This window comes from Phascolarctos cinereus, unplaced genomic scaffold (assembly GCF_003287225.1).
Source record: "Phascolarctos cinereus isolate Bilbo 61053 unplaced genomic scaffold, phaCin_HiC Scaffold_726;HRSCAF=1367, whole genome shotgun sequence".
Classification (NCBI taxonomy): Eukaryota; Metazoa; Chordata; class Mammalia; order Diprotodontia; family Phascolarctidae; genus Phascolarctos; species Phascolarctos cinereus.
The window spans coordinates 229,804,536-229,817,716 of NW_027556098.1; the positions used below are offsets into that span (position 1 = coordinate 229,804,536).

At 38.3% G+C, this 13,181-nt stretch overlaps 1 protein-coding gene across 5 annotated transcripts in view; it reads right to left on the reverse strand.

Annotated features, from left to right (window-relative positions):
- Positions 1–9,327, reverse strand: part of TANK (TRAF family member associated NFKB activator) — an 86,820-nt gene extending 77,493 nt beyond the window's left edge. For 2 of the 5 annotated variants that reach the window (XM_021004879.2, XM_078146998.1), the window contains exons 1-2: positions 1,360–1,440; positions 185–339 (exon numbers count right to left, since the gene is read on the reverse strand). In XM_021004879.2, coding sequence (XP_020860538.1) covers positions 185–229 — 45 coding nt within the window. In that variant the 5' untranslated portion in view covers positions 230–339; positions 1,360–1,440. Of the gene's footprint in view, positions 1–184; positions 340–1,359; positions 1,463–9,190 lie in introns of those variants that run through there. The other 3 variants (XM_078146999.1, XM_021004880.2, XM_021004881.2) reach the window with 3 other exon arrangements.
- Positions 9,328–13,181: the final 3,854 nt, after the last annotated feature.

The following is a 13,181-nucleotide window of genomic DNA, read 5'->3' on the forward strand; positions in this document are numbered from 1 at the left end:
TATAGGCTGCCATGGGTTTGACACCTGCTCTAAGCAGCTCTCTAAGACAAAATCGTCTACAATGTGCCAAACCTTCATTGTTGGAGAGCATTCCTTCATCAGAAAGTTTCCTATATTAATGAAATCGTAGGTCTATCTCTATCCCTAACGGTTCCACAGAACACCTAGAAACTTTTATACTCACATTTGAAATCTCTTGTAACAGTGATTTCTTTAACTGCAAAATCATATTTAATATTGAGATGGGTGGGAGAAATAAGCATGTGCCAGATACTGTACTAAGCACTTTTTACAAATACTATCTCATTTGATCTTCACAATAACTCTGTGAGGTAGGATCTGTTAAATGAAATCAGACAGTAAATTAATAAGTCACATCTCTATTTCAACAATACATTGCTTTTCCTATGCCTCCACTGCCACTGAAGGAAGCCAGGGGAAGTAAAAAATGATGGATCTCATTTCTCCCATCATTCATCCGTATGCCCATTACGAGGTGGAGAAACTAACAAAGAGGTTAGTTAGAAGAGTGACCTGCTTAAAGTTTAATTGGAAAATCTCTCCTCCTTCCTGCTGTGTGTGTGTGTGTGACAGTGTGATTGTGGGAGATAATGTGTATGAGACAATGTGTGAAAGACAACATATGATAGTGTATGAGAAAGAGACTGTGTGTGAGAATGTATGAGTGTGATGGGTAAGTTAGTATGTGTGACAGAATGAGTGTGTGAAAGTCTGAGACAGAGTATGTGAGTGTGTGAGTGTATTGTGAAAGTGTGTGAGTGTGAGACAGTGAGTTTGAGAGTGATTGTGATAGTATGTAAATAATAGTGTGTGATACTGAATGAGTGTATGAAATAGTGTGAGAAAATGAGTGTGAGTGTATGTCAGAGAATGGGAGTGTGTATTTAAAAGTTTCACTTTGCATGAGACTGTGTGTGCAAGAAGGTGTGTATGAGTCTGTGAGATAGTGTGTTTGAGATATAGAAGTTGTGAGAGACAGGGTGGGTGTGTGAGTGAGACACTGTGAGTGTGTGAGAATGTGTGTGAGTGTGCAAGTGTTTAGGAGACACTGTGTGTGTGTCAGATGGAGAGGCGGTGATAGTGTGCGTGAGATACATGGGGGGGGTGTTGGGGGACCGGGGTGCCATCACTCGGCTCCTTCCCCCGGGGAGCAAGGGCGGCCACAAAGGCTCGTGTACAAACTCCAGGCTCCCCTCGGCCCGCCCCCGCCCCTGCCCGTCGCTCCGGTCCCCTGCCTGTGCCCCCCCCGCACTCCTCCCCCCACAACCTCAGACCCCCGGCACCGCAGCGGGGAGGGCCGGAGCGGCCACTCTGAGAGGAATGCAGCTCGTTACTCACAGTTCAGGAATTCAGAGCCCCAACTTTATAAGCTTGGCAGCACCCAAACCAGGGACTCTAACCGGAAGTTGCTTTCGGTTCCAGTTCAGAGGGCAGCTCCTGCGCGCGGAATCATTAACCCCTTGTGAACACCTCTTTCCTCTCCAGGAGGAGCCAAGGGAAACGACAGCTGAGGCAGCCCTTCCTGGTGATACAGGCAAGGCAGCGCCTAGTAAGCCTAAAGCTTACTAGGACCAGAGGGTCTTTACAGAGTCCGGTCCCTCGTTTTACGGATAAGGAAACTGAGGCCCAGATATATTCATATGTCTGCTCATTATACTACAGCGTAATGTAAATGGCCGAGGTGGAGTTCAAACTGGGGTCCTTGAGCATTCCTAAAAGTCCTTGTAGATTTGTTGAAAAACATCCTAAGTTGGGGCATTTTGGCATTACATGGCATCTAATAATTTTACAGCCTGTAATACTTTTGATAATAAAACTTTGCCCTCCCCGACTATGGCTAGAAGAGAGTTCACAAGGCAGAAAGTCCACAAGCATTTGTTAATCATTATGTGCCGGGCACTTGTGGAAGCTCTGGGGATTCAAAGAAATGCAAAAATTATGCTCTTGCTCCCAAGGAGCTTACGGTCTGATGGGGGAGGCAAACATTCAAATAAATATTTACATACAAAATGTACACAGTGAAAAGGGGAGGTAACTGACCTCATTCTACTTACTACCTGATGGTCCTTGAGTGTCTCTCTAAGCTATAGGAGCCAAGATGAGGTGGAAGGAAGATTGGAACATGAAGGAGTAGACAATATAAATTTGAGTCCCAGATCTAACACTAGCTAGCTGTGTGACCTTGGGTAAGTGGTTTCACAACTGAGGTTTCCTCAGCTCAGAAATGGAGATAATAATATCTATACTACATATCTCACAAAGTCATTGTGAGGAAGATCAAATGAGCAGATATGTGAAAAACACCTTGTAAACCATATAGCACCAAATGATTATGAATTTTTTTGGTTTTAGAGTTATGAGGTAAAGAGGGGGGCCCACTCCTATGAGGAAGATGGATTATGCTTTTAAGTCCAGGCTCCCTGAGCAGCAGATACTACGCTCTATGTAGGTTGTTCCCAACAAGGCCCATCTTTACCCTTGCCTTGAATTTGCTTCAGGAAAGTGGAAAAACTAGTGGGTCATCTGATGTTACAAAGGGCAATTGCTCTCTTCTCTGTAATTGCTAGAATGAGCTCATTTTATTAGACACATACTTCACACAGAAGCTGCTTGCCATCAAAGAGACTACTCTATTATGCCTTCAGAGAGATTATGGAGTGGTAGCTGATTTTTAAATAGGGATATCTATGACTTGAAAAGTCCCATGCTCTTTTCTGTTTATCCAAATCCTGCTGGTTCTTCAGGGCCCAATTCAAATGCCATCTTTTCCGAAGTCATTCCACTCTTCCCCTGATTCTCCAAATTCCTATTGCATTTGTCCGTACCACTGACGTGAAACTTAGTTCTTTGTCTTATAGCTATTTACGTTGAAGTACCTTATTTCTCTAAGTAAATGAAGTTGTTGGAAGGGTGGGTGGAAAGGAGTGAGAAATTCTTTTTCTTCCCTAAGTTACATAGCACAGTGTCTCTTGCATGGTACCCTTAACATGTATTTGTTAATTGATATCAAACCACTTTAAAGGTATCCTCTCATAGTGTTTTGAGACACACCCTGAGATACAGAGCAGAAGAAAAGCACCAGGAAAATTGAATCATTTTGATGGAGGTTTCATTATGTAAATTTGGAGGATAGGGGACTATGGTCAAGATTTTTATTTCTTAAAAAATAAGTTCTTAAGTGCAAAGTATTGCAGATAGAGCATTGATTAAGTCCCTACTATCTGCTAGATACTTAAAAAATTAAGCTTTTAAGACTTTTAGAACACTATGCAAACAAAAAGAGAAACAGTCCTAGACCTCAAGAGGCTTATAATGGAGGAATACAACACATAAAAGGGAGAAGAAATCTCTCAGGCCTTGGTGGAAGAGGGAGATTCATGGTGGAGAGATCCTGAGAATCCAGAGCAGAGTAGAGAGAGGACTGAAGGAGTGAGTGACATTGGCTTGGGCCCTTTCTCACATGGAGGTTCCAGGGAGCAGCTGGGGTGGAATTTAATGGTCTTATAAAAACCTTTATTCACAGATTAGAGCCAAAACATATGGACAAAAGGATCAGGGAGAAAGACAGAAATCAGGGTGTGGGGGCATAGAAAAGAGTTTACTTCATAATGTTGTCTAGAAATTGTCCGATAAAATGTAGTCCAAGGGGGAGGGGAGCCTCTCTTTGTGAACTCTGTTCTGTTTTTTAAAAAATTCCTGCTCTGAAGAGAAGCAGCATGTTACAATGGAAAGAGGAAAATGGAAAAAACCATTTGGAATCCTGTGTCGTATTCTATTCCTTGTCACTTATCACCTGTGTGACATTGAGGTCTGAGCAGGTCTCCTCAAGTATAAAATGATAATTGGACTAGATGACCTCTAGTGTCTCATATCCTATATATTGTATGACCTTGGAATTACAGAGTTAAAATATCAAGCTATTTGCAGAAGGCGCTGATAGCCATGACTTATTTACATTCAGAGAATCATGGAATGTTAGAGTTTCAAGAAGCCTTAGAGGTTGTCTACCAAGATTATTGGAGGCAGCTAGGTTGTACAGTAGATAGAGCAATGAGCCTGGAGTCAAGGAAGACCTGAGTTCAAATCCAGCCTCAGACACTTACTAGCTGTTTGTCTGTGGGCAAGTCACTGAACCCTGTTTGCCTCAATTTCCTCATCTGCAAAATGAGCTGAAGAAGGAAATGGCAAATCACTCTAGTGTCTTTGCCAAGAAAACCCCAAACATGGTCATGAAGAGTTGGACACAACTAAACAACAACATCCCTATTAATAATGTAAGGTCCATGAACTTTAAAAAAAAGTATTTTGATAATTATTTCAATAGAATTGGTTTCTTTTGTACTCTTACATATTTCATTTTGTGTATTACATTATTCTATGACCTATGGTGCTTCACCAATCTACCAAAGGGATCCATGACCTACTAAAAGATTAAGAACCCTCATTTCACAGATGATTCAACTGGGGCTCAAAGATGTTTTATGATTTACTCAGAGTCACAAAGCTGATTAGTGACAGAATCCAGAATTCCTGGCTCCCAGTCCACTCTTTCTGCTAGATCAATTAGAAATTCTACCAGGTTAGCAACTTCTTTTTAAATTAAAAAAACATTGAGAAGGTTAAGCTATTGTCCAGGCACAACTTAATAAAAATTAACTTATTTAGAAAAGTGGAGAGTCTAAAACTAGACACTTGTCAAAATGAGAGATGTTTTTGTGTGTGTGTGTGTGTGTGTGTAAGAGGATAATGAGGTGATTTGAGAGCCTGGGGTAGTGTGTGAAGGGGAGTGATAGGTTGGGCACTAAAATGGAGAGTTTTGGGAAGTTATGGGGAACAGCCAAGAGAAAGCATATGGGAGGCAACTTCATCTACCTTTCATTTTGCCTAGTGGTAGAAATGGTTTTTATACCTCTGAAAATTATCTTGGTGCCACCTTTTATCTCCCTGTTGAAGTAGGGTAAATACCAAGTAGGTCAAGAGATTACCTAGTCCTTAAATTAATATAGTGGTCATGTTATATTAAGAAAAAATATATTTACATGGATCAATGTAACTGGAAATTATGTAACTGGGAGGGCTTGCCTGAAAATTTAGCCTTTTCTTTGTTTACTGAATTTCTGGAATTTCCCTTCCTCTATTTAAGTACAATCCTAAAGTGAATTACTTCCTCCTAGTCAGAGATCTGGGGTCAAATCTTCACTCTACTTACAACTTGTGTGACATTTAACAAGTCCCCTAACCTCCCTGGGTTTCAGTTTCATCAAGTGTAAAATGAGGTTTTTCATTTCCAGAGCAATGTTCTCTTATATTCTAGTTCAGTTTAACCAGGGCCAAATCCTTACTAGTTGGCACACCATGGCAAAAAGTCTTATTTAGACTACAAATCTTCCTCTTTTGCTGAGGAGGTCTGAAGAGGCCCTAAAATGATGTTTTTGTTTATCTCTTCAAACTGAAAAGCTCCTACCCACCTTCTTTTATGGCTGTTTGGTCCTTGGACTAGGTTGGCCTCTTTCTGAAGTACCTTCCACGTCAGAAATTGTGATTCTGGTAAGGGGGTTGCCTTGACTCTTTTTCTATAACAATCTTTTCCCAATAAAATGAGGATAACCTTGCTAGAAGTTGCCTCCCATCTCTTCATCTTTCAGCTTTATCATAGACTTTCAGGTAATTCAATGTTATCAGCATACTCACTCATGAAAAGGCTATATACATTTTACAACCTTTTCTCCAATTCTTGCCTGGTTATTTATAGAGCTTCATCTGAATCTTTTTTTTTTTTTTACTAAATTTGCCTTCTGAAATAAAGCAAACCTTTTCTAACCAAATTTAAAGTTATGTTAGGAGTTATATGTTTTAAATAATTCAACATATATATGTGTGTGTGTGTGTGTGTGTGTGTGTGTGTATAAAAACTATGTGCTTGACACTTCTTTAGGTTCAGATGATACAAAAAAAAATTGAAAAGTTTCTCCTCTTAGGAAGTTTATATTCTACTAGCAGAATGTAAATTAATCAATAGATTCCTTATATCTTTATTATTGGGTGGCCTGTTTAAATGGGTCACCCTTGGGCGAAGCAAAGTACTTGGGCATGGGTATGCTGAAGCCAGTTCTAACTAGCTCGGTAGAGCTGAGAGCCTGTTAATTTTTCAGCGAGCATTTACACCTTAGAAAACAGCAAACTGTAACAACCTGGGGCTTGATTCCTTGTTTTGTTATTTGGCTGTAGACCTAAGAAAGTATTTACAATGCAGGTTAAATTTAGAAGTGTGTTAAGCTAATGGTTCCCTCTTCTCCCCTCCCCCATCTGCATCTGGTTGTTATACATTTACCAACATACCTCTACTCTTGGGTAATTGTAGAGTCTTAAGTAATATTGGAGCAATGGAAACAAATTTTCCCTTGCCCCTCCATGATGATGTAATATGTTATACAGCAGTTTTTTAAAACGTCCTATGCCTAAATCCATTCCCCCACAGATCTCCAGAGGTATTTCAAGTGTCAACTATTCTCAATCCAATCAAGCCCTTTAAAAAATGGAGTTCAGCGCCTTCTTGGGACGTTCATATATGGTCTTCTTCACCATGGGCCAGGAATTGGGCTAGTGAGGCCATCATCTGGGGTTCAAAAGAATTACATATTTTTTAAACAGGCTACCTCAGAAAAAGGTTGTAACAGATAAAAATCCAACTTTCTCATAATTGATGTTGTAACACAGAGTTGTATAACAAGTTCTTTCTTACCTAAACCAGACATTCTTGATGACCTACATTTAGAAATATGACTAGTTTCCACTGTACAGCCCTACTCAGGTTAGTGAGTAGAATTATTTTGTTTTCTGGAGATGACTTCAGGCCTGTTAAAATAATATTTGGGCTGATAATTTTTGGAGAAGGTACTCATTTACAAGACTAATTGATAATTTATTTGGTGATCTCAACGTGAGTTTGGAGGCAAGGAAACATCAGTTCATAAACATCTGCTGTAGTTGCAGAATTGAAAGGAATATGGATGACACATTTGTTCTTACAGCCAAATTGTCATGTGTAAATAACATTTCAAGGGACAATTTTGTATCTATTCTCCTGAAAAATGGCTTTTGCCATTTTTTTTGCAAGTGAAATAATGTATTTGACCATTACTTTCATTGTAATTTTAGCTAATGTTTTAGCCTAATTTCAGTTTGCTCTTTAAATAGCAATGGCTTGTAAGTTTTTCCGTCTCCTTCATTCTCCCTTTCCCATCCCCTTAAGTGGGACTACTTTGTTCTTTGTTTTTGTTTGGGATTGTTTGTGTAGGCCTTTTGTAGGCCTTAACAGCCTACTTTGTTTTTTGAGGAATACATTTGTGAGTGTGTTTGTGTGTATACATGCCCATGTATACATACATATGTACATAGGCATATAGAAAGAGATACATATTTAAAAGTCAAAATAGAGTAATGCTTTGCTAACTGATTTCGTAAAGTGCAGACTCCTTTTATTATGCAAATGAGTAATAGTTTCCCTAGTTTTTTTCTAAACTCCCCTGTTCTTTTCTAAATTCAGATTTCCATCCCTTTTCTAAAAAATGGGACGACTGTCCATGTATGTAATTTAAAGTCCACCTCATCTTTCACTATTGTGAAGTAAAGCATTGCAAATTCAAAACAGCATATAGGGCAGCAATGAACATATATTCAATGAATGATGAATCATACACTTGTATATTGCTCATGATTAGCTGTCAAAGCTTCAGGTGAGCTTAATGTAGCTGACACAGGAAAAACAGGACTCCTGTTAGAATGTCTTCCTTTTCTAAAGCTCCTTTGTATCATTCTCCCCTTCCTTCATTAACCAGCTCTGCCTTCCTGTGATAAACATCAGACTATCCAATTTTATTATGTGCTGCCAGAGCAAGCACACATCATGTTCTCCAAGAGGAGCCCTCTGTTCTTTGTTGAGCTATTATTTACCAATTTCATCTTTACATTGTCTTCTTCTAGATAACAATAGCATGTAATTTGTTCAATTAATCTGGCCCCTGCTAATCTTTCCCAGAAATGTCTGGGGGAAATTTAATTGTATAAGAGGAAGATAAGGAATCATTAACTAAGCTTTTGGTCATTCATCATCAGCCTATCTATTTTGAGCTCTTAGTGGGTAATATGGCACTATATTTAGTACAATACTAAGTAATAAAATATCAAAACTATTCATGCTTTGAAGCTTTATATGACTCAGAAAAGATAATATTAATTACCAGTAAGCCTGGTAATAATTAGTCTGCTTTACATGTATGGTCACTCGTATAAAATAATGAGGGATACTTTAAAAAAAAAGCTAAATATTTGTCTCAACCTTTTACTATAGCCATGTCTTCAAACACTAGGTGGCCTACATCTGATGCTTCATTTGTTTCTTGATCTATAAACTTGTCCCAGCAAAAAAAAAAAAACAACACTTCCATAGAACCATAGAACTTCCATGGTTCTAGTACAATCTATAGCATTAACATTTGATTATGAAGATAAAAAGGTGAACTTTACCAGAATCAGGCTAGTATATTACAATGAAGAAAATTAAAATAATCTAAGATAACTAAAAAGAGTCTAGCTGACTATTGTGATAATACTTCATAGTAAAGTAAGGTTAACAAGCATATGCTTCTCATAAAATGGAAAATAGCAAACCCAAGCTCACAGTGGAATGGAAATTCTGTATCAGTTTAGAATTAATCCATTAAATTTCAGCAAAAAAGAAAACAGAAAAGAAAAACTGCAAACCATATTTAGTTTATTATCCCAAGAAGAAAAAGCAACCTAATCAACTCCCGAAATATTTTATAATAAACTTTAATACTAGAAAAGGCCTACATTCAAAAGTTGAGCTAAAGAGAAATAGTTTTAAAAAGGACCATAGATACTCTTGGTTTTACTCCCTGGAAAGTTAGAATGAACAATTTTAAAAATAATAACATCTTTTTATTTTCATTTCTTCTTTCATTCCTTACACTAGCCAAATTCCCTTCGATGGCAAGGGAGTCTCTCAGAAACTGAGGGACTGTAGGTTTAGACCATACATTATGCTTTTAACACCAGCTAGAGGGTAGTTAAAATGGATATACTGCAATTTAATTTTATATACTAATTTAGTAATTGACAATCAACAGGCACAAAAGCTTTTCATTACCTTATTAGAAATCTCTTGATTACTTCTGAGTCATAGATTATTCTTCTTTAAATATTTAGGCAATTATGTAGTCTGAAAGCTTTGTCACCAGGTTTTCAAAATGCAGCCCACAGTGAAACTGCCCTGAGTCTAACAAGTATCTTATCTGGGAACTTCCACTGAGAAATCCCCTAACTTGAAGACTTCCTTATTTGCAGCTACTAACAGCCAATCCCTGCAAAATATTGAAATGAACAAAGTCTACCAGAAGATATTTTGCAAAGCACCCTGCCTGTAGCTCTAGCTGACTTCCTTCTTCAATTCAAAAGACATTTATCATGACTAAAACTTATTCTTGTACAATTAGGTTATTTCACAAAATTTCAAAAAAGTTGCAAATCAAAAATTTTTTTAGGTAAAACATCCTTTTTCAATCAGTTCTAAGCCATTATTTCCAGAAATAATTAGAGTAGTGAATTCAGCATTCAAGGCAGGGCAGAAAGTAGTTAGCAAAGATTAAAATAGTAGCCAAAATTGTCTTGGACTTTTGTTTCTTCATCCTGAATATAGAAAGTATGTCCAGAAGGAGCCCAGTAAAGATTAATTTACTAAGAGGCATTAAAAGGTTAGTTTGTCTCTCTTCTGGCGTTGGAGATGCCTGCCTACCTAGAGGATAAACTTTCCTATTAGTACCCTGTTTGGGACTTTGTTCCAACATTGGTGTCTCCTTGGATGGGAAATGATCTGACTTTGCCTTACTCTTTTCCTACTGGCATCACCTGAAGAATGACGATTTGATTTATTACCAGTTTCAGAGAATCTGGGCCATTCCTTTGGACTCAACTACCCAAATGAGCTTTCTGATGTAGATGTTCCCTTCAGTGATGCAGAACACTGTGCATCTTGTTCAACTCTTGCTCGTATTTTCTGTGAGTTTGCCATGGTGGTGGTGGTGGGGTCCACCTAACATGCCTTCTTTGCTTTCTGCTGACATTAAGAAAACCCCTGTGCAGCATAGAGGTTGTTTGCTGGCTACTCCTCTGTCTCACAGACCAGCTCATCATCATTTTCAGTAACAGATTTCTTTGGTGGAATCCTTCACTCTAGTTCTTTGTAGTTTGTGTTACAGCCTGCTCACATTTAGCAAGCACTTTCCCACTGTCCTCTGAGTAGTTATTCTTCAGAGACTATAGGATAGTTCATGTCTCATTAACATACAACGATACCAGTGGAATATTGTTATTAAAAAGATAGGCCATTGTTTCTGGAAAAGTTTGGAGTCATAAAGGAACTTTGCAATTTCCCCAATACAGTCCATCTTGCTTTCCTCCTAATTCTGAGCCCAAATCATTTGCAATGTCTATACAAGATTTTACATGTGTAACACACACACACACACACACACACACACATATATATATATATATATATACAGGATATCCCAAAAGTCTCATGCAGTTTTAAGATATTAAACATTTAGGGGCAGCTAGGTGGCGCAGTGGATAGAGCACCAGCCCTGGATTCAGGAGGACCTGAGTTCAAATGTGGCCTCAGACACATAACACTTACTAGCTGTGTGACCCTGGGCAAGTCACTTAACCCCATTGCCTAACCAAAAAAACAAAGATATTAAACATTTAAACTACAATTAGACTTTTGAACACACTTTACATGTATGCATGAAAACCAATATAAAGACATACATGCTCTGGAGCCCACTTGTAGTTGCTCAGCTAGAGCTGATTGTTAGATTTTCAGTGTGAACGTATCAGTAAACACTACAAATCAGGTTTTGATTTGCTGATTGTCTAGACTTAAAGTGACAATTAGAAATGTTAATAATACAGATTAAACTTTAAAGTGTGTCATGGATACAATTGAAAATGTTAATAATACAGATTAGACTTTAAAGTGTGTCATGGGTACCTCTCCCCTTTTATACATAAGATCTCCATGGAGGGGGTGGGGTTCAAATCTAAAGTACAGAGATATTGAGGCACCTGTGCAGGGGAATATAGGTGACAAGGAAATAACTCACAGTTCCTGTTTACTGAGAATCTTTTCTTTCTTTGTAGCTGGACTCCCTTTAGGTGTAGCTCTCTACTGGTCTTGAGGCTCAGTGCCTTTCTAGAGTGCATAGCTGACACTTTTCTCCATCTCAATGGAGCACAATCCTTGAAGTTGTCACTGTACTCTGGTGACTACATCTTTCCATATTCTTCTGTAGGTACTTTCTCTTTAATCAGCCACTATTGCTCTAATGGACTCTTCTGCTGACTCTGATCACAGCTAGAACCTCTGATAGAACTTCTGGGTGGAACCTCAGAATCTCTTGAACTTAGAAAGTTGCTGCTTGGATAATTTAATCTTGGGATAGTCATTTGCAAAAGCTCCAGTAGAATAAACTAAAGAAACAGAGGTTCCATATGCTCATGGACCCACAGTAGTTAGTGGGGAAATATGGCAGCCACCTCTTTCTCCCCAACCCCCAACCTGGAAGCTCTTGCCACAAGGAAGGAAAAGAAACTGAGAGATTATCAGGTTATTCCTTCTGCATGAGAAATCAGTTCCAACTCAGCACTTCCTGAGTCATCCATCCTTCTAATTCCTCAGCTAATTAGAAGATTTTTCATCATCACATAGTACTGACTTCTCAGTTACACATGACTGGAAATAGATTCTCCCCAACTTTCCACATGGTTACTTATGCTGGAACTAGGCAGGGAAATATCTGCACATGCATTAAGGACTGAATCTTTGTAGAGAATATCTGCACATGCTTCAAGGACTGGGCTCTCATTGGCTATTACACATATAAATTTATAATTCTCCATTAGAATGCAAGCTGCCTCTGTGTAGGGATGGTTTTCTTTGTATGCCAGGGCCAAGCACAATAGCTTTCACATGGTAAGTGCTTAATGAATGTTTGTTGACTGATTCTGAGGGCCCTACTGCCTTTGATGGAGAATGCACACACACACACACACACACACACACACACACACACACACACACACATACACACACACACATATATTGATAGATATGTATGTATAGATAGATAGATGTGATAGATCCTATAGATTGTTCTTCTCATTACATGTCATAATGTGAGCACTAGGTATGTATTCATCATTTGTTTTTTCCTATGACTGATTAGACCAACCTTTTTCAGGTGATTATATATGTCTTCCAGGAAGCTCTGCACTAGTCCAGGGCTTAAAGCAAGCAGCACAATCATTTGCAGACAGGAGCATCTATGAGCCCTCAACATATGTAGGAAAGCCCTCTTCAATTTGGACTATGTGCTAAATATCCTCTGTTATAGTAGCAAATACCTTTGGTAAACATTTGGCTTCATCTTTTATGTCATGCCTGATAGTAATGATTGGAGAGTAATATCTTAAATCATTTTGATCTATGGATATGAGAAAATTTGTCAGAAAAGAATTAGCAATTAACCCTTCTCAGTAATGCAAGGATCTAAGACATCTCCAAAGGCCTCATGATGGAAAACGCTATCCACAACCAAAGAAAGAACTATGGAGTTTGAATGCAGATTGAAGCATACTATTTGCTTTTTTTTTCTTCTGTTGTGTTTTGTTTCCTCTTTCTGGTGGTTCCTCCTATTGGTTCTAATTCTTATGTAAAACATCACTAATGTGAAAATATGTTTAATAGGAATGTATATGTATAGCCTATATCAGATTGCGTGCCGTCTTGGGGATGGAGGTGGGGATAGAGGGGGAGAAAAATTTAAAACTCAAAAGCTTATGGAAGTGATTGTTGATAAATCAAAATAAATTAATAAAGTTAAAAATTTTAAAAAAGAATCAGCAAGGCATCATTATCAACTGAAAATAAGCACAGTGGGATCTTGTATTCTATGTATCCTTTGGCCAGTTGTGTGATGATGAACATGTGGTTTGTTATAGAATGTTGCTTATGAAAGTCTGCCTATTGCAAGACAATACCCTCACTGAGGATGTCTTCAATGCAAATGTAGTTTATT